This window comes from Haemorhous mexicanus, chromosome 15 (genome assembly GCF_027477595.1).
Source record: "Haemorhous mexicanus isolate bHaeMex1 chromosome 15, bHaeMex1.pri, whole genome shotgun sequence".
Lineage (NCBI taxonomy): Eukaryota > Metazoa > Chordata > Aves > Passeriformes > Fringillidae > Haemorhous > Haemorhous mexicanus.
The window spans coordinates 4,966,627-4,987,157 of record NC_082355.1 but is presented as its reverse complement, the minus strand read 5'-3'; the positions used below and the strand labels follow the sequence as shown (position 1 = coordinate 4,987,157).

General features: G+C 45.0%; 1 protein-coding gene across 8 annotated transcripts in view; it reads left to right on the top strand.

Moving 5' to 3' along the window:
- Positions 1-20,531, top strand: part of SGCD (sarcoglycan delta) — a 316,880-nt gene that overhangs the window by 181,741 nt on the left and 114,608 nt on the right. For 6 of the 8 annotated variants that reach the window (XM_059859830.1, XM_059859823.1, XM_059859824.1 and 3 more), the window contains one exon: positions 1,479-1,664. In XM_059859830.1, coding sequence (XP_059715813.1) covers positions 1,479-1,664 — 186 coding nt within the window. The remainder of the gene's footprint in view (positions 1-1,478; positions 1,665-20,531) is intronic. The other 2 variants (XM_059859827.1, XM_059859829.1) reach the window with 1 other exon arrangement.

The following is a 20,531-nucleotide window of genomic DNA, read 5'->3' as shown; positions in this document are numbered from 1 at the left end:
AATTCTTTTGATGTTTGTAAAGTTTTGCCCCAGCTGGATATGCTATTTTCTCCATCCTAGAAACTGCAAGTAAAGAAAAAAAAAAAAAAAACAACCAGAGATACAGTGAATAAACAAGTTTTGCAATAAAGGGGTATTTTTAGCTGGGTATTTCATATTGTTTCTCCTTGGTCAAACCTCTTCCATGGTTTGAGAGGGTTAGCAATGCAATTTATTCATTTTTCTCCAAGGGAGAGGCTGCATTTAATATGTGCTCTCCAGGATACCCTGTTAAAATATTAGGCAATAAAATCCTTGACTGTACAGTAGTTGCAGTTATAATTTCCCCCAGGTAGAGGAAACTCTGTAATTTATTGCTGTTCAAGTTCGTACGGGTTGGCGTGGTTGTGGCAGTGTAAAAAGATCTGCTTTGCTCCAGCCTGTGTGTTTGTTGGTGTCCCAGCTCCCCTCCCTGAGCAGCATCTCATTCCTAAAACTGCCTCATTCCAGACATGCACATCACACTCCCACAGGGGAACTCACACTGCTCCCTCCTGGGATGTGAATTTTGTAATTCTCTGCATACAAACATCAGTGCCAGCAACCCTGAGGAAGACACTCATGGTGTTGAATCCACAGTGCAAGAACCTGTTTGGTGCTTCTTATCTGTCTAGAGTCTAAAATGCAAAACATTCAGCAAACTCTGTGGTACTAGAGCTGATCTCCTCAGTCTGTGCATCAAAATAAGCTGAAAATGTAAGAAATGATCCCTGGGGAAGCCTGAGAAAGTGGCTTTCCTTCCTCAACCTGAAAATGGAGGGTGAGAGCATGAATTCCTTCCTTCCTTCCTTTCATCCTTCCTTCTTTCCTTCCTTCCTGCCTGCCTGCCTGCCTGCCTCCCTTCCCTCCCTCCCTTCCTGTTGGTAGGGATGTGGCAGCTGGAGAACCTTGCTTCAGTTTCACTTTTTTAGGCAAGATTGGTGTGTAGGAAGGGGAAAGGCAAACATTTCCCTTTGCCTTGTTTGTCTTTGGTTGGGAGGAATGATGTTACTTAAGATGATATTTTATTTTTTTTTAAACTAAACCTCTGAGAAGTCATATTGCATCGTCCAAACAAACTGCTGAACTCAACTGCTTTTCCAAACACATGCAGAATTTTCCCCTCAGGATCCTTCGAGGCCCTGGAGTGCCTGCCTTGCAAAACCTGGGGCTGTGAGCAGAGCCACTCCAGAGTGATTTCCATAGGATACCTTCAGCCAGAGTGCTTACGTGTATTTATAAGTACACTCACACCCATTTAACACATCAGATTCTCTCTTGGTCTGTTACTGCGCACACCAGGCAGAAGGAAAAATAACCAAGGTATCCAAAGAGCTGCTGCCCAGCTGGAAAACTCTGAAAAAACCCCAAACCCTCCAAGAGGCACAGACAGAAGCAGTTTTTATCCCTGGCTTTCCTGGCCCTGCATACACGTGGTTGTCTCTTTGTGATCATTTCAGATGCCTCAGGAACAGTACCCGCACCGGAGCACCATGCAGACCTCGGAAGGACCCCAGGTATACAAAGTGGGGATTTATGGCTGGAGGAAGAGGTGCCTCTATTTCTTTGTGCTGCTCCTAATGATTTTAATCCTGGTGAACCTTGCTATGACCATCTGGATTCTGAAGGTTATGAACTTCACAATTGTAAGTAGGGGTTACCCTGGAAGGTCTGGGGAAGATGAGGGAGGGTGCTGGTCTTTCTTCTGAGCATGGCTTCAAATACAGCTTCAAAAATGGGGTGTTTCATTGCCATGGACAGTCCTTTCATGGAGAGGAGCAAATTTACACAATGATCCTTTCTTTCTGCTGGATATTGCCAAGCTGAGGAATCAGCTCAGCCCTGCAAGTCATGTTCCTCTTATCCGCTGTATATGTATATATACATGTATTTATGTATACAGTACACACCACCCATCCCCAGTTTTCAATTATAAAGTGTTTTAAAATTAATGAAACCAGTTATTTTGAACTTGGATGTGGAATGGGTTTGAGCTTTTCTCTTAGACTTTTTCTGCTTTTCTCTGTGACCAGGAAGACAAGATTCTAGATTTGTTTTTTTCCTTTGGGAAAATTCATGGTGATGTAGTTCTGGAAGCATCATGAAATGAAATAAAATAAAATTTACAGGGTATCTCCCTGGCTGTGGTACCTAGGTGGAGCATGTCCTTATCCTTGTGTTGCTGTGCTTGGTGCACATCAGTCCTGGAGCAGCTCTCCCTTGCTGCTCAGACTCCCTGGCCAGGGTTAGCTTTCCCCTTCCAGGACTTGTGAGCCTTCATGTGTGGCAGATCCTTGTTTTTCACTAGATAATTGACCAGGCAGAGTGAAAATGAAGTTATCAGTTGTCTCTTCTTCCAAGTAGCCATTGCCACCTTGTTCAGATGAGATTATTCATTTTAAGATTGTTTGAGTCTTCAGGAGAAACCAAGTCTGAGGCTTTAATCCTGGTTTTACTTCCCAAGGGAGCTGTAAAGCTGCACTTCCCTAGACAATTTTCAAGGACCTTCCCAGCCAGGCTCTGACATGAGCAGCATGTTTGAAGTCTTTTTGGCATTTCTTCCTCTGCTTTGGATTTGTGCAGTCCCAAGCAGTTGTGGCCAGAATTATGTCATTAATGGGCCATGAGAAGTTGAATAAACAACCTCTGGCTTCCTGTACCCAGCAGATAAAATGCTGTGTCAGGGGAATGTGCAGTGTTCATTTTCTCTAACCAGGTTGCTGTCAAGGTGTGCAGAAGATTGCAGTGCCTGTGTGCATAGGGAGCAGGCAATTATAAAGCTGTAATCCACAAAAAGCTCCTGTGAGCAGGCAAAGAGTGGCCAAAGTGGAGCAATTGATGCTTAACCAGAGCAGTTGTTTAATCTTGTGAAATGGATGCTGTTTTGATTCTTCTTTCATGCTGAACCATGGTCTTTGGATTAATGGAGCTGAGAAATAGATATTTCTGAGGTGGTGGAGGAGTTGATCATTCAACATACAGGCAGTGCTGTGGGTATCAACCTGAGAACAAAACAAAAGGATTTCAAATGATCACTTTTCAAGAATACAGCTTTATTTCTTTCTGATAACATAACCTCAGTCCCATGCATTTTTGCCAATTGGTGGTGGTCAGTCAGCTCTCTACAGAATGCTTGGGAAGTCAGGTGAGCATCTGTGCTCTTTCTCCATCACTGCCCTCTCACAATGCACTGCATTTTGCAGGCCAGGTGCTGAAGTGCCACATCCTAGGGATGTGTGCAGAAACCTCCCATTTCCAGCAGCTCTGTCCTCTCTCGGATAAAGACTGGTTTTTAGAGCCATGCACTGATCTTCAATTTCTTGTGTGATTCTGTTTCCTTACTTGCCCTTGGATTACTGGGGATTATTCCAGGGTAAAGTATATTTGTGTATGGCTTAGTTAATTCATATCTACTAATGCTAGGGGATGATGAACAGCATTTGGTGATAAAAACACAGGTGGTGCTACTGAGTCCTGCAGTGGGAGCAGCTTTATGGCTGTAGGCATGGCCACACTAGTCAGGGTGAGTGTTTCTGGCACAGCCAGTTGGAAATAAATATAAGAACTGGGCATGTTAAATGTGAGTCTTGCCCCAGTATGCACCCATTCATCTCCTGATCTCCTGCTGCTCCTGCAGCCTCGCCAGCTGCTTTGGATCCTGCTCTGCAATTCCTCCTGCACCATTCCCTGAGGCTGAGAAAGCCACTTGGCTAAGTGAGTTTTTAGAGGCAGACTTTTATCTCTAAATAACAAACATAGGAAAATTATCAAATGAGCAGATGCAAATATGGAAAAATCTTTCATTTGTTCCTGCTCTGATAAGAGGAGCTGAGAGTCCTTCTGGGGCAGAGGAGTGATCTGAGTAGTCAGTAAGCAATAGCTGCTGCTTAACAGGTCTGAGTTACCCAGTGCTTGCAGAGCAGAAAGGAGAGGAAGGTTTGTGTTTCTGTTCTTCTGGAAAATGTAATATTTCTAGCATCTTCCTACCCCTGAGCTCTCCTTCCAGAACCTGAGTCTGTTCAACTCCACAGAACAGTCCTGGTGCTTACCAGAATTTAATGATGCTCATTATAGCCAATAAGTGCTCACAGTATTTTAATGAGCACAGCAAACCTGCTCAGGAAAACTCAGGGGTGTTTTAAATGCTGATAGTGGGGAGTGGAGAGTGGAGAAGGGGAAAGGAGATGAAGCAAGACAATCTCAGGATAAAAAAACACCTCCTCATGCTTGCTGTAGCAGTCTCCATCCACTCCACTTCCTTGTCCAGCCCTGACCTCCCTTTCTCTGCCCTCTGCCTGCCCTCCTGGCTTGTGTTCCTGGAGACAACTCCTGTGAAATCAAGCCATAAACTTCCAATCAGTGGCTGTTAACAAGCAAGCATCGCTAATTAATTCTAGGTTTTGCTTTTATTTTAATGTTCAAGGGTTAAACAAACGTACATGTGGCTGTTGCCTCTTACACAGGGCTGTCAAAGCAATTGTCACACGTGTGTGGGGACAGCTGGTCACTGTCTGCTCTGTCCTCTGGCACAATCATTCATTTCTCATGTACTATTTGATACTCTATTTTTAATGCCTTTATCCAGCACAGGCTGTATAAAATACAGGCCTAGAGGGGACCTCAAACGTCACCTGCCTGCCCCATAGCTGGTTCCCATGGCCAGGTCCATTTGCTGTGCTCATTTACATCAGGGCTGAGCTGCTCTGGGGCTGCAGGAAGCTCTGGGCAGGCTGCTGCCTCTAAACCTTGCTTGGATCTTTAAGGCAAACCATGGAATGAATCTGGACCAAAGCCACCAACTTGGTTGAAACCCAAATGTACCCTGAGGGTGGCCTAACCTAATGGAGGAAGAAACCACCATCTAGCACTCAACTTTCCTGTGATACTTAGATACAGAGTGCCTGCTTCATTCAGATCTTGGGCAAGGCTGGGATTAGGTCTGTGGTTTGCACATACTGGGCTTGGGAAGTGCTGTTACTGCCTGTGGGCTGTGTGTGACTGAACCACTCAGTCTGCAGGTCCCACACAGCCACAGCTGCATCCTGCAGTCACACAATTGTGGCAGAGGGCTCACCTGCAGCTGTGGAAACCTGCAGCTGTGGTGGGCTCAGCCTCCAGCTGTGGTGATCGTAATGTCCAGCTGTGGCAGTCTAAACCTGCAGCTGTGGCAGTCTAAACCTGCAGCTGTGGCAGTCTAAACCTCCAGCTGTGCTGGTCTAAGCCTCCATCTGTGCTGGTCTAACCTCCAGCTGTGCAGGCTCAGCCTTGAGCTGCACAGAGCTTGGCTGAGATGGGCACAGCCCCTGCATGGGTTTGTAGTTCCCAACTTGATTATAAAGCTGGAATGAGAGCTCTTAACAACCTCCTCTTTCTGGTCCACCTGCACTAGCAGCCCACGATGCAGCTCTGGCAGCAGCATTGCCCGTGACTGTGCATATTAGCACATGGATATTTGATGCTGCACACCAATGATGTGCTGGGGATCTCTATTTCACCTATTACTAGTGGGCTTAAAGCATTTTTTAAAAAGCTTCCCGTTGTATTAGTTTCTGAATATTACAAGAAAAGATGTGCTTACATAAACACAGTAAACCAATATCCTTATTTTAAGCAGTCCAAAGCTAGAAAGCTCTGATAATGGGCAATGACAGTGCTCTGACCTCTTTCCACAAGGGTAGCACACAAAGCCTGGTATTTTAAATGGTGTTAGGAGTCTGAAGCACTATCCATTAGTACCCCTTTATAGCCTGTTAGGCAGCAGGCAGAGCTTTAAACAGGAGAGATGAGGACTCTGTCCTGTTGTGGCTGCATTTAAATGTCACACACCCACCTACTTGTCTGCCCATCAAACCCTATAGGAGCTTTTGCTTTTCCTTTGCTCTTCCCCGTGTTTCTATCCACAGCTCCTGTTGCTTGTTATGGATTGCATTTTTTTGGGGCAAGAGCTGTTTGCATATGTAGTCTTATATACTGGCAGGCTCTACTAGACTTTAAACTGTAATAAATAGAAAGTAATAATATTTTCCCCCAATCAGCCTGCAAGGCTTGAAATTCCTGGAGAGCTGTCTTCTAAGAATCATCCAAAGTAAAGGCTTCAGATTAGTTTTGTAAATAAAATACTGTGCAACTTGATATTCAGGAGCCAAACTTTACATGTTCCTCCAGACTAGGAGAGCACCATCCCTGGAGATGTTTACAGATGTCCAGCTGTGCTAGTCTGGGACAGGGTTTAGGGTGGACTTGGCAGTACTGGGTTAGACTGGTTGGACTCAGAGATCTTAGAGGCCTTTTCTGACCTAAATAATCTGTGCCTGCATGTGCTGCTTCCAGGCTGTGCAGGCTGCTTGTGCCACCTGTGTGTGCAGCTCCAGGGCGATGCAGAGTGGAATGGGCAGGCAGCGACCCCCTCCTTCCACCTTCCATGGGGTGCAGGGAGGGGGATCCTCCCCTCCTGGCCCACTCAGGCTCAGCCTGGGGCTCCCTGACCGCAGCCCTGCCACCTCTGGGTTCTCCTTCCATACCCACACGGGGTTTGCACCTTTTAGCATGAAGTTCAGCCATATTTTATTTTAATTGAACAGGAACAAATTACTTCAATTGTTCGGGTTTTGTCTCCATTTTTTGCCTCAGGCTGCATTCATAGCTGAAGGGGTTTATATGAAGTCTGGTTTAGCAACATTGAATGAAATGTTGGCAGTTTAGAGAGACAAAATGCTGCTGTGGATGGCACAAATGCTAAATATCATTATTATCTTGCTTTCTTTATTAAAAGTTGCTAGGAAAAATGAGCTTTTAAAATTTGGTTATGAACAGTTATTTCCAATACAATTACTCCCTCTTGTGTGTAAACTACCTGCCACATTTCAATTACAGGAAAACAGTGGGGTAATAACACAGCAGTAAAGATGGATTAGAGTTAGGAAAGCTCATTGCCCTAGCTGGCAGGATTCTTCTATTAATGATTTAAAGGAATAGACTTTGTTCTAATTTTATTTTTTTTTAAATCAGAGATTGGCTCAGAAGAAAATTATTCTGTTTATGTTCCCTTTTCATGATTTCTCTGGGGTCTGTTAGCTGCAATGGTAAGGCCACCATGGGAAGGAACTCTGATCAGCTTTTCAGCTTCTGCTGGTGCAGCTGTAATCAGTCAGCTAAAATTGGCTGGAGTTAGAATTAATATTACTATATCCTTATTAAGGAAAGAGTGAAGTTCTTTTTCTCTCCCTCTCCCCCTTGCACACACACACGTTCCAGAATTGTGCACTTTCCCATCCTAATTCATGTTGCTCTTTCTGTAGAAGAAGTAATTGTTCTGAGACTGCATACATGACCCAAGAGCTTTGTGTATTTCCCTCCTTTCCTCATTCACATGGACTGCATCTTCTGATATAAAGATGTTAATCTTGCAGTGGCCTGACAACACCAGCAGTGCTGTGAGTGATTGTACTATTAAGGGAAGAAGTTCCTATGGGTGAAAACTTTCCTGGCTGGAATTTAGCAGGAATCTTGGCACTGACATCAGTGGATGAAGCTCTTCACTGTAATGCTTTTTATTTGCAGTTTTCTTTACAGCAACTTCTAATTTCTTTCCTCTAGGTTGAGGATAAAGTGTGCTATGCTTTTCTTTAACTCTTTTTTAGACAATTTCATTCCTGGAAGATTTCTGTTTCTGCATGAAAAGCAACTGGGATTACTTATCTTTTTTAAAGATACATATAGTTCTTTTTGTCTTCACTCATTTGGAGTTTAGAATAAAATAATCAGTTTAAATAGGATATTGTGTGAAGCTATTCTAAGTTTGACCCCTTCGTTGCTGCATCCTCCAGGGCATCAAGGATTTGGTAGTGGTGACTTGTTAAGTGCATCAGTTTCTTCTAGTGTTACACCTTTGAAACATTGGTCTCTCACAATATTTCATTTTTATTATCCTAATAACCACATTTTCTCAGCCAGTACAAGCACATAAGGCTTTCTTCATCCTTGTTACCGAAAAATGATGGAAGGTCCCCATATTTTTACCTCTCTGTCTCTCCTCCCTGCTGAACCATTGAGTTTTGAGAGGCCTGCCATGGCATTGGATATGCTGACAGATTATGCTGTGGGAGCCAAAGGAATAGTGAAATATAAAGTGTTCTGCTCATGCCACTAAGCCAAGCTGCATGTGCTGCACTGCAATCACTTAGGTAACTCTTTGGGTTTTGTCTTTGACAATGGCTCAAGGCAGTCTGTGGTACACAGAGTATTAGGATGGCACATGGCCCTTTCCCCTCAAATATTTCGTGTTGGATTTCACAAGAAACTGAGGTTTATGTGACTGTGCTTCTCTCTTGATGGACAGGATTTCAGCTCTTAGTTCTCAGATGTTTCTGAGCCACTGTGCATCCTGAAGTCATCTGAACAGAGCTATGCATCCAGGAGAAACAAATACCTCAAACATATTCAGTTACTGCATTTTTCAGAGGCAGAACAAAGAAGTTTTATTTATTGGTATCTCTGCTGTGAAAGAAGCTGCTGCATAAATTCTGTACTTAACACTTGCCAGGAGTGAAAGATGTTATAAATGTCCCCACAGCAGAGAAATGGTGCTGTTTTCCTACTGGACACCAAAGAATTTAGCCCTGACATGCAGGTACTCCAGGACACATCCCTTGGTTATTAGTACTTCTCATTTGGAGGAAACTCAGCAATGCCCATCTCCTCACACCTGCAGTTCAGTGCACGTGTGCAGGCAAACCATCATGTGCCAGACGTGCTGTGTGGGCCCTGCTGAGACTCAATAACTGCTCTTGTGTACATCCACAGCAGGAAAATACCTGATTGCATTAAAAATACATGATGGCTTTGTTAGATGTCTCCAAGAACAGAGGGATACAAATTGATGGGGAAGGGAGGAGAGTGGCAGGGATTTGGGAGGTTTGCAATGGGAGGTTGATAGTTTGGTTTTTGGAATAACCCTTCATTTCCAGGCATTTCTGTCTGCTGGTGCCCCAGGTCCCTGCTGTGATGGGGGAGCACAATGGGAAGGGTTAAGAACCCAGGAGGAGCTGCTCAGTGTGAGGTATAACAGCAAGGAGGGCATGGGTGGGCTGTGCAGGGGGTGAGTCATAAACTCTTGATCCCAGATCCTCCCTCCTGCCACCTCCCTCCAGAGGAGATTGTTCTCAGCTTCTTTCATCTGAAGAAATAAGATATTTCATATTAGCATTCATCTCAGTGCCAACAAAAGATCTTCAGACTAGCAGTTCAGAAGCAGAGGGAGATTTGTCTCTTAGAGAACATGTAAAAGGTATTATTATAAATGTGCAAAAGAACAAAAACAAGCTCGCTGCTAAAATGTCGATAATCAGAGAGTCCTCTGAACAGCTTACAACCTGATCCTTCCCCATATTCTCACAGTTCAGGAGCAGAAATGATTTAATTTGGGAATCCACACAGAAGTGACGCGCCATGCTGAGCCATAGAGTCAGTTTGCTGCTGCTGCTTCTCTTGTTCCTTGAGCTCTTTTTTTCCTTTCTAAGCTTCCCAACATCCCTCCTGAACTCTCTGCACAGCAGAGAGCAATGGCCTTCCAGGCTTTCAAAACTTAGCAGCCAGTGCTGGAACAAGAATACAATTCCTCTGAAGCACCTGTTCTGCATGGCTGCCTTCAGGCTGAGGTGCTGCTTGCAGTAGCCTCCATGCCTCCTTCCTCTTGTCCTGGAACTGCAAAGCCATCAGCTTTTCAGAAAAGCTTTCTTGGCATTCTGAGCCCCTGCTGTTGGAGCATAACCATGGGAAGGGAAGGGAGGTGGCTTTCTCTTAGAACTGTTAATGGCTGAGGAAAGTCTGAAATACTGAGGAGCAGAAATCTTCCTGTGCTTTGTGTGGAGCTGGGTCCTGCCTGCTCAGTGGGATGAGCTCGTGTTTGGCTAAACAAAAAGTAAAAGAGAAGTGCCCTGTTCTTCCCACAGTTGTGCATTTACTTTATTTACCTTCTGCAGGTGTCTTCTGCTGTGATGACTGAGGGGTTTGAGGCCAGGACTGCAGCCCTGTGCTGGGCAGGGTCTGTCTCTCCCCTCCTGCAGGGGGGGAAATATTATCCCTGTGTTAGCTCTTCTCCACTCCCATGCCTCATTTGATAGAAGCATTCAAAATACGTGCTGCCATCTCCTGTGCCAGTTCTTCCAGAGCTCTGCAGTGGAGATGAGCTTGAATATATCACTTGAATTCATCATAGCTTGAGTTTTAGTTCTGGCCATTTCCACTTCAATTGCATCTTCCCCTGAACCCGTCCTGCCTCTGCTGCCACGGCCAACAGCAAGATGGACTGAGGTAATTATTTGTATTTTGGCCTGTTTCTGAGGGACTGCACCCCAGTGCACTTGCATGGAGGACAGCCTGTTAGCACTGAAATGATGTGGCTGCAGCCAGACTTAGAGAAGAGGAATAGATTCACACAGGTATTTCAGCCTTAACCTCTTGAGTTCTCATTACTTTGTGTCCACCCAGTGCTACTGCCCACCTCTTTCCTTTCCAAATGAGATCCAGTAACTAAAAGAGAAATTATGGCAATTTTCTATATGAAATTTGTGATTATTTGCATTTAATTAAAGGCTTCTCTTGGGAAAATGAAGGGCAGCTTAACCTCAGAGAAGCCTCTACATCTCCAGTAATTGCTTCTAATTGAAGTGCTTTGAGTTTCCATCCTACCACAAGAGAAGGAAAAAAAATAAAAAACCTCAAACCTGAAGAGTTCACTCCCACACATAGGGTCCCTGAAAATTATTTTATCCTTGTGCAATTAAGGTGACTGAGGGTCCTCACAAATGATTCTCCAGTGTGGGCTAACCAGCTAAAATTAAAGTTTCATTACTGTAGAGGCTGGTTTGTGGTGTGGTGATGAGAAATCCAAGGCTCAGCCCATATTCCTGAGCTGCTGTGCTGGCAGATACAGATGCAGGGGTGCAGGTGCACATCCTTTGCCTAAGTACTCCTGGTGGTTTCTGCTTTTGTACAGGTTTTTTGACTTCCAGTAGTGTTTTACTTATTATTGGCTAAACCTTTCTGGTTCAGCGTGTCCTGTGAAACACAGGAGAGGGCTTTTCTCAGATGGAGGTGTGCAGAGCTAATCAGCAGGAGAACTTTTGGGGTTGGGAACATCTTGGACATTTCCCTGCATCTCTACCTGTGTGTGCCTTAGTTTTTAATGCTGCAGAAAGTGTATCCTTCTCATGCCATCTCCATTCCCTGGTCATCCTGGCACATGGAGTGTGTCCCTAGAGCAGGGGTGGCATTTTATAAACCACCCATCCCTGGCACAGGCACTTGGAACCAGCCCTGCCCTGCCCAGGGGCTGCAGTGCCCAGCTCAGTGGTACTGGGGGCTTTGGGGTGCCTGAGGGTCCCCTTTCTGGGAGAGGAGCATGTCACCTCATGGTGAAGTCACCACCTCCACTCAAGCAGCACTTCCATGACACTAATTCTGCCTAATTACAGCTGTCAGCATTTCTGTGCAGCTCCTGGCAGTGATGCCTCTGCTTGCACCCTTTGGTGCTGTTAAATCCCTCCTTGTGTGGTGGGTCTGAAAGCAGGCCTGACATAAATCAAAGTTTGTATCTTGTAGCAGCAGGCATGGCCATTTTCTGCTGTTGATTCTTTCCACTGAAGATACCAAAGTTGAGATACACGAGAGTGTTCTGCTTTCCCGTGTTCTCACCTTGTTCATTAATGCCTGGTATCTCACAAGTCAGCAGCAATGTGCATCTGATTTCTGCTCTTTATATTCCCTAAGGTTCTCTTTAATTTACACTGAAACACAGAAAATCTCTAGATGGACTGAAGTCTTTTAGAGTGACCTCTGAGATGGCCATGGGTGAATGGTCAGAAATGGGAGCTTCATTGTTTGTCTTTTTTTCCTGAAGTTGCAGCTGCAGGTAGACACATGAAAACATTTGTGACCTGCCTCTGTCAACTTCTTAGCAAGCAAACATGCTTGGAAAAGTGCATCTCTACATTTGAAGAATAAGGAAGAAAATGTTTTAATTCTTTATGCAGAGTCCTGAAGTACTTGTATTTCGTGTAGGTGCAAGTCATATAGACATGTGTAGGTGCTGATTTTGATTCAGGTAATTTAATAGGGTGGTTTGGTTCTGACAACAAATATTAATCTTTCAAAACAAGACATTAGAGAATTTTGTTCTAGAAAATGAGGAAATCAACTGCCTTTTATAGTCTTTATTTTCTCCAGTATAGAAGAAAGGGAATTCCTGCTAGTTACATATTTGTGCTAGTTACACAAACCACTTCTGAATCAAGCACTTACTTACGGGGAGATGTCATCAGCAGAGGCTGATGGGAGGCTTGCAGCAATGCCTTGAGCCTTGTGAAGGGGAGGAAATTCAGCCCGAGCACCTGATGGCTGAGTTGTGGAAATAGCAGATGGATTTACAGAAAACTGCTTTGTCTAGAAGGGAGAACAATTCACTTCACCAGCAGGTATAGATTGAAAGGCAAATTTCATCTTTATTTGAAGTTTCCTATTGACCAAAGATATTTGTCTTTGTTGGTATGATAAAGGATCCAGCCCTGTGCTTTGCCCAAGAAGGCTGGATGTTAGAAAGCTGATGTCTGTAATTCCTTTCTTCTTCCCAGTGGAGCTACATTTACTGCCATTACACCTTTCTTCTAATAGGAAGCTTTTGTGCAGAACAGTTTGCCTTGTCAGTCCTTTTTATATTGAGCTGAGAATGAGGAGCTTTTACATATTCAGGGCTGAAATAACAATTCTCTGTACAGGAAGGCTGAGGCCAGTAAAGACCCTGTTGTTCCTGCTATGTCAGGAGCTGGAGCATCCTCAGCTCTCTTCCCACCACCTCTGTGGTCACTTTCCATCCTCCCAGCTGCCAGCCAGTGCAGCTCATAAGAAATTTGCACTCACCAAAATGGCATTGAGAGGTTTCCCTACAGGAGCAATCTGCACAAGGGAACAGCTTTGGGGCAGAAATCTCGCTGTAGGTGGGGTCAGAACCCCGGGTGGGAAGGCAGTTAATTCCAGTTTTGCTTGTAAATTATGCTAAACAGACATGGAGTGGCCAGTCATTCGTGTCATGACTCAGTTCTCCTCTTGCAGGGATGTAATTGGGTGGCATCAAGTTGGAATTGCACAGTTACAAGTGAGGGAAGAACAGCCTGGCAGCATGGAGCCCCAGAAGGCAACTGCAAAGGACAGGGATTTAACCTTTGAAATATGGACAGTGTCTGGGCAATTGCAAAGAAGAGTCTGGAGGTTTTTGGGGTTACTTTTCCCCCCTCAGAGGCAATAGAAGAGACTGTTGCATTGGGTTGGTAATAATCTGCAGGGTGACACGTTAAGTGGGTTTCATTCACCTACAAAGTTTGTGAGTTTAAAACAAATACATAGATACTGTGAGGATTTATGCAGTACAGAACATATACAAGGACCCAAGAGAGCTCTGCAGACAGAAATAGCTGGAAAAAATACAAATCCATGCTCTGAAGTCCTGCAGAAACAGGCTTCTAGTTTTGGAAACATGGCGTAGGAGCCTGGAAATGGTGGACAATTGCACCCCTGTAAATGAGAGTAAACTAATCAGTTGTGCTCATTTCTCTTTCCTTTTCATCATTGCTTGTTTACCTGTTCTTGAAATGAGTCCATCCAGTAAGAAATGTGAAGTTAAATGGCTGAACTCTCTGCTCAGTCACAATTCTCCCTGATGCTCATGTTGGAGGTGCCGGCTGAAATGCTCACTGAGAGCCAGTGGGGAGACGATGAGATCCATGGTGGGGAAATGACCACCATCCATCCAAAATGTTTTCAGCAGCAGCGCTGGGAAGGGAATAGACTGGTGCAATCTGTAGCTCTTGTTTCTGTTTTAAAGGTCTCTAATGAGCCATGTGTGCACTGCATTTCACCCTGGAAAATCCCACTGAAATCTGGCACTCGCGTTTCATTTCTTACGCTGCTATATTTAGGGCAGAAAGCAGATCTCCCAGCGTGGCTCCTTCTGGCTTCTAGAAACCCTGCAAAGTGTCTTAGTAATATACACTAATTGCTTACCAAAGCTGCCAGCTCCCTGTGAAAATCCTTTCAAAAGATGGGAAGAGGAAGCAGAGCAGTTGCCTGCCCTTTCTGCAGGCACGTGGCAGTGGCCAGTTGTGTCTGTGCCAGGGGGATGAGGGACAGATGACCTTGCTGGATGTGATGTTGTCTTCATTACTGAGGGCTCACACTCAAACACTGGTTTTCTGCCCCTCCATTTTCATTCTGTGGATGAGGAGTCCAATCAGGGATGTCTCTGTTGAGTTTAATGAGTGAATTAGATATTTCTTAAACCTGCAGTCAGTGGCAGTCTCAGAGCATACATATTCCCTTCCTCTGATGGATTTATTTTTAATAAGTTCCCATCTTTCTTGACCTTAGTTCCACTAAAAGTCATTCACAGCCATGCCAAGTCAGGCATTCAGCATCATCTTGTTATAATCAAAGGAATGGACCTCTCTGCTCAATACAGTCTCATTCCTGTGCTGAGGCTTGCCAGCCCAGCTGTACCCAGATTTCTGCAGCTGAAGTGAGAGGATGGTCCAAGCCTTGTGGTAAAGAAATCTGGTGCCATGCATGTTTTTCTGTTGTGGGTATGAGGGAGAAGCAATACCTGTCAGTGTTAGCAGTGTAAGGTGAGAGTATGGTATTTTTATATTCTGGTATTTAGAGAAATATTTTGGGTATTTCATAGCCTTTCCATACTTGTCTATATAGGAAAAAAATCTTTAAAACAAGAATAATGGAGTGACTACAGTTTAGTAGAAAGGACATTTAAAATCTACTAAATTAAGCAGAGAGCATGTCCATCCCAGCAGATTTCTGTTATCTTTCACAGTTCTGTGATAGGGATATAATTTTTCTGTAATCACTCAGAAAGATGGTTGGATATTTTTTCTATTAAATTCTGAAGGACTTAAACCTTTTCTGGCTTACCTTTGCTATTTTTCATGTTTATATACAACAGTATAATGCATCAGCATTTTTATACCTTTCACATATAAAAATGAGCCATGTTTATAGAGGCTGTCAGACTTTCTATTCCACAGAATAACTGGAGCATCACTGTAAGTTGACACCAGCCTAAAAATCACATCTAGTTGCTGAAATGTCTTATTTTATGGCCCTGTTGCTGTTTAATAGCTAAGCTGTGCCCATTTCTTAATTTACCATCTCTATCCAGGAGTGCATTGGTGTCGGGGGATGCTCTGCAGAGGTTCCAGGGTAGCTCTGCTGCTTTTGTGGGTTCCCTGGTCAGCAAAGCTGCTGTTGGCTGAGGAGCTGCCCAAGCTGGGATAATTACCTGGTGAGGTAAACCACTCTACACTGCTTTAACCTTCTTTCAGCAGGTTTCTCCTACCAGGCACTGGAATATAAAATGATTTCTTTTTTTCTCTCTCTCTCCGCAGTATTTAGCCTCAGGAGATTTTGGATAGGTTTTGGCTATTACAGACACAGTAAATGCCTAGCTGGAAGCTATCTGGTATTCATAACCTTAAGGTATTTAGGAAATCATAAAAGCTGCATGGATTTTTTTCCTTTTTTTTTCTTTTTTTCTTTTTTTTTTTTTTTTTTTTTTTTTGAAGGAGAATAGCTCCAAGAGCTGAAGGCACTGCTTGCCTTTCAGGTAAATTCCATTCAGGATGATAAATTATGGCTGAGCTGAACCAAAATGTTCCTAATGGCCCTAGTCAAAAGGCCTATTACAGGATGTCTAACTCACTTAAATTCCTTTTGGCTTTAAATTGTTAATGATTAGCTGTTTTAGGGCTAAAGTGATATACACTTAAAGGGCACTTTGCTTTAAGGTTAGCCAAACTGAGCACCTCAAGTGAGGGACACAGATTCACTTGAGGGACCTTCAGGCAGAGAAATCAGGATATTGTCTCTATGGGTGGGTAATTTTATGGAATATTTGCAGGACACCAGGCAGGTTTGTGGAAAAGGAAGCAGAGGAAACATTCTGGAGCAGAGAGCAACAGCAGCTTTGGATGGCCCTTGTGGTTTTTGAATGGCACTTTGGACACGGCAGAAAGTTTATTTGTCTTTGGTTATGACATTTGAAGGAGTAAACGTTCTGTGGTGTCAAAGGTGTTTTCCCAAAGGAAGAGCTGGTCAGCTGGAAGGCACCAGTCCTGTGCTGACTGCAGTTCCTTGGGTTTAAGTGTGGTTGTGCAGCACTGGAGGTGCCAAGCCTGTCTGGTAATCACAAAGGTTTGGACTCCTGTCCAGGCCTGTGCTGCTGACCAGTGAGCAGTGCCATGGGTTTATCTAAAAGGGTGTGCAGTGATGCAGTAGAAATCCCTTCAGCATTGTCAGCTTTAGGAACTTCTCAATTTCATAGATTTTTAATGTCTGCTGACAGCAAATCACAGAAAATTCCAAGTCACTTCCCACAGGCACTTAGGGGACCTGGGTACTCACAGCAGCCTTGCTCACATGGATGTTAATGTTCAGTTTGCCTTTTTTTAATTCATGGATGAGTCTATTGGAATTGAGTTTTGCCTTTTAATCCTTTTCCCTGAGTGTTGTCAGCACACAGATTCAGCAGCTGCACACGCTGCCTTCTGCTCAGGCAAAATCAGAGGTGACCTGAAGATCCAGTCCCTGGATCAGACTCACACTCACCTTCCTTGATCCAGGGCTTTGGTTCAGGGCCAGCAAGCAGCACATGCAGGAAAAAATGCCAAGCAGAAATATCAGGAGTGGACCCCTAATAAAACATATGCACAGTTGGCTTGCAGAAAAAGCTGAAAAGATATTTTCCAAAATATCCACATTGCTCCTAGGGCTGCACAGTCAGCTTGCAGGCATCCAGGACCATAACACTGCCATCTTCTGACATTTTTTATTGCAGAATAAAGGACAAATTCTTTATAAATTTCAAAATACCCATTTTCCTTTGGTTTCTTGGTTTCTCCCCTCTTGTTGATGCAGCTCCCCGCTGGGGAGTTTAAGCAAACATTGTTCCCAGCTTGTTTGGGTTGCTGTTAATGGGAATTCCTGGCCCAGTGGATTGCAGACGACTGGCTCCTCCAGAATGTTTCTATTCCCTGCTGTGTCTCTTCCCCTTTGATATCTGATGAGTCAGCAGGTCTTTAATTGCTCTTCCTCTTAGCAGGGAGTTCTCTCGCTCAATACATTAAATATTTGATTGCCCCAGGTCTCCAGACAGAGCAGAGCACACAGGGGGATTTTCAGCTCCCCAAGCAAAGCCTGTTGCCCTTCCAGACTGTGAGTTTGGCAGCTCAGCCTGAGGCCACACCTGGGAAGCCTCACCTGGAGCCTGGGGGACCACAGGGATCTGAGCAGGCCAGGTGGTTTGGGAGGATGCTGGAGGCATTTTGGGATGGCAGCAGCTGTGCTCAGCAAGGCTTGCTGCATGAGAGTCTGCATATCACCAGGGAGGCCCCTGCATGGCCAGGAGGTGAGTGTGCCCACATGTCCTGCAGCTCCCAGAACTCCTTTTTTCTCTTTTTTAAAGCAGCAATGCAGAAATACCCACTGGGATACTCCTGTGCTTGGTGGATTGTGGAGTGTGTCTTCAGGGACTCAGGAAGATGGGCTATTATAGCAGTAAAATTATCTTCTGGTAACTTTCTTGGACATTATGCATGTATTTTATACTCAGTGAGCTGAAATAAGGACACTTTTAATGGTGTTTTCCAAGTGTTTCAGATGAATGCGCCGTGTAGGGACAATCTCTGTGCCTTGCAGAAGGAAGCCTGGCTTCCAGCTGGGGCTGTCCCTGGGCAGAGTTGGGTTTTCAGCCTTGCAGGTGGCTCCTTGAGAGGGGAAATCCAGTGCAGCATCCACAAGCATGCAGTACACACTCAGAAATCTGGGATTTGCTGCTGCCTCCCTGCTCTGGGGAGGACGTGCTGCACACGAGGCTGTGTGGGAGTGTGCAGGCTCACACTGGGGGAAAGCAGCAGCAGTCCTGAGGACTGTCAGCACTGTAGGCTTGAGGCAGAGCTGCAGTGCAGTCTGGGGGGAGAATATCCCCAATGTACCTCTCTGCATCTGCCTTTGGGCTTCCTCTTGCTCTGAAGTCTCAGAGCCTCCGTGTTTCTTGTGGAGTGATGTTGGGAGTAGAACACAAAGGAAGGCTGAGAAATGCAGACAGCAGCGTGCACTTCACACACACATCCCCTCACTTCATCCCTGATGGGTGGCACTGGAGAGAAGAAAGAGCTTGGTGAGGATGATGGGGGAAGGAAGAGCCCTACAGCCTCACTTTGTTAATCCTATTAGCCTGGTCCTAATGTAAGAGAAGCTGCTACAGTGCACATGCTCAAGGGATGACTTGAAAAAAATCACACCAGTTTCCCTCCCACTGAGTCAAAGAGAAGCAATCTCACTCCCACTGAAATGAAGTAAATGTAGCTGCTATTAGAGCAGAGCAGTGAGCACCAGAATTATCATTTTGTGGAGCAGACCTTTTAAACAGACCTTCAGATTAAGAAAAATGGGTGCAGAATAAAATTCTTTCCTGAAGCAAAGTTGGCAGTACTGCAGCAGTGAGACAGAGGAACCCTGTGAATACATAAGTGGTGTTTTCCCACATTATTCAAAGTGCCCACTTGCTGAGCAAGTGGAGCAGAAAGTTCTGGGCAGATGAGGAATGGGAAGAGAGCAGTCCATCCACACGGAGCCTTGACTTCTGCCAGGCTGTTAATGTCAGGGATGTCTGTGACCTTCCAGTCAAGCAGGGGAGAGTAACTCTTCAGCAGTCAGGTTCAATCCAGCTAATGTTTCCAAGATTAAATGCATACTTGCAGACTAGATCTGATTGCCAGTTTTGCTCTGAACCCTTCCTGTCCATACAATTTTCAGTGTTCAGGCTGCTGCAGGTTTTAGCTGTGGTGCTGTATGCAAGGAGAGAGCTGGCAGGAGATGTGGGAGAGCTTGAGAGGCTTCCTTTGCTCTGAGCAGTGCAGAAAATCCCCACTGTGATCCCTGGAGAGAACCATCCTGTGCCTCAGCATCTACATTCTGCAGGTGCCCTCCAGGTGGGAGAGTTGCCCTTGTGTCCTTTCAGCCACATCCAGCTCTCCAGGAGCTCAATCCCAGAGGTTTTGCCAGGGCTGTGGGATGGGGCTGAACAGCCCTCAGGGATGAGATTGGCCATTGTGGCCAACCCACTGTGGCCCTGTGGCACTGCAAGGCTTTATTTTTGAAGGATGCCACTTAGAGATTTGACCAGTATCTTCATTAATGGAAACCAGTTGATGGTCCAGCCCTGTCAAAGGTAATAGAGCACACAAGGAAAGCTTGGTGACTGCCAACTTTCAGCTTAAGCTAAAGCTGAAGGCTTTTACAGCAGTAATACACACTGTGTTCTGGATTGGAAAATCAGGGAGTTTGCCACTGTACACAAACATCTCAGCTCTCACAAGTGGATTTGTAATGGAGGTGGGCTGAGTCACCTCCTGATGCCCATGTCAGGGAAGATTTCCATAGAGCCAGTTTACCTGTCTCCTGTTGATAAAAATAATTGGAATTATTGGAGCTTCAAAGCCGTGGAGAAAGTAATGGATGACCAGCTGCACTTCAAATGAAAAAGTAATCTGTGGAATAATTGCTGCCAGTCAGCCCGAGCCCAGCTGTGAAATATTAATGGGTTGCTTGATCAGTCTATACAGAGCTCTCAATCATCCTCCTAGAGAGCAGCACAAACCCAGCAAACAGCTCAGCATTTGTACTCAGCCAGATTATTGACAGGGGCAGAATAAGATGTTCTAATGTGGTATTTGCTGGGAGCAAGTAACAGTTATTGGGTGCTAATGGAAAACTTTTTCATAATATTTATGTGTTCAGAGATGATCTGTCTTTCTCCTCTGCCAGCACCTGCCGTGTCTCTCACTGGGGACAAGCAGTGGCAGCCTGTGGACAGCACTGCTGTGAAACCTGGCAGCCAGTGATAGTCTAGGAGGAAAAGAATCCATTGAACAGAGGGCTTGCTGTATTTGACAGTGACCTGTGTGCCTCAGAGCCTGGTGAGAAGGAAGCTGGCACCCTGATCCAGCCGAGCTCTGCACTTCAGCTCTCTGAACGCTCCCGTTTGCTTCAGAGAAACTTTGCATAAGCTGCAGCACTTTGTGAGATTGAAGTCTACTGAGTAGGAGTTCATAAGTAAAAAGAGAAAGATCTCTCTTTTGGAGCCCTTGAACTTAAGGGAAGTTCAGCTTCAAAAAAGGGAGGCAGCCAGGGAGGGAACAGAGGCTGCTTTGATTAGGAAAGCTGCAAAGTTCTGATTGTCCCACGAGATGTGGGCCTCATGCTGCATTTGTTAATGGGAATTGCCTTTTCTTTGGTGTCTCTTTGTGTACCCCCTCCTGGTCACAGCAGATCTCAGCATCTCAGTGTCCATCCTCCCACATTGCCCTGGTGTGGGCACAGGGCAATGCCAAACCTCAGAGAAAAATCTGCTGTGTCTCCAAAGAGGGTTCAGCTTTGGGACTGGGGACTGCCTT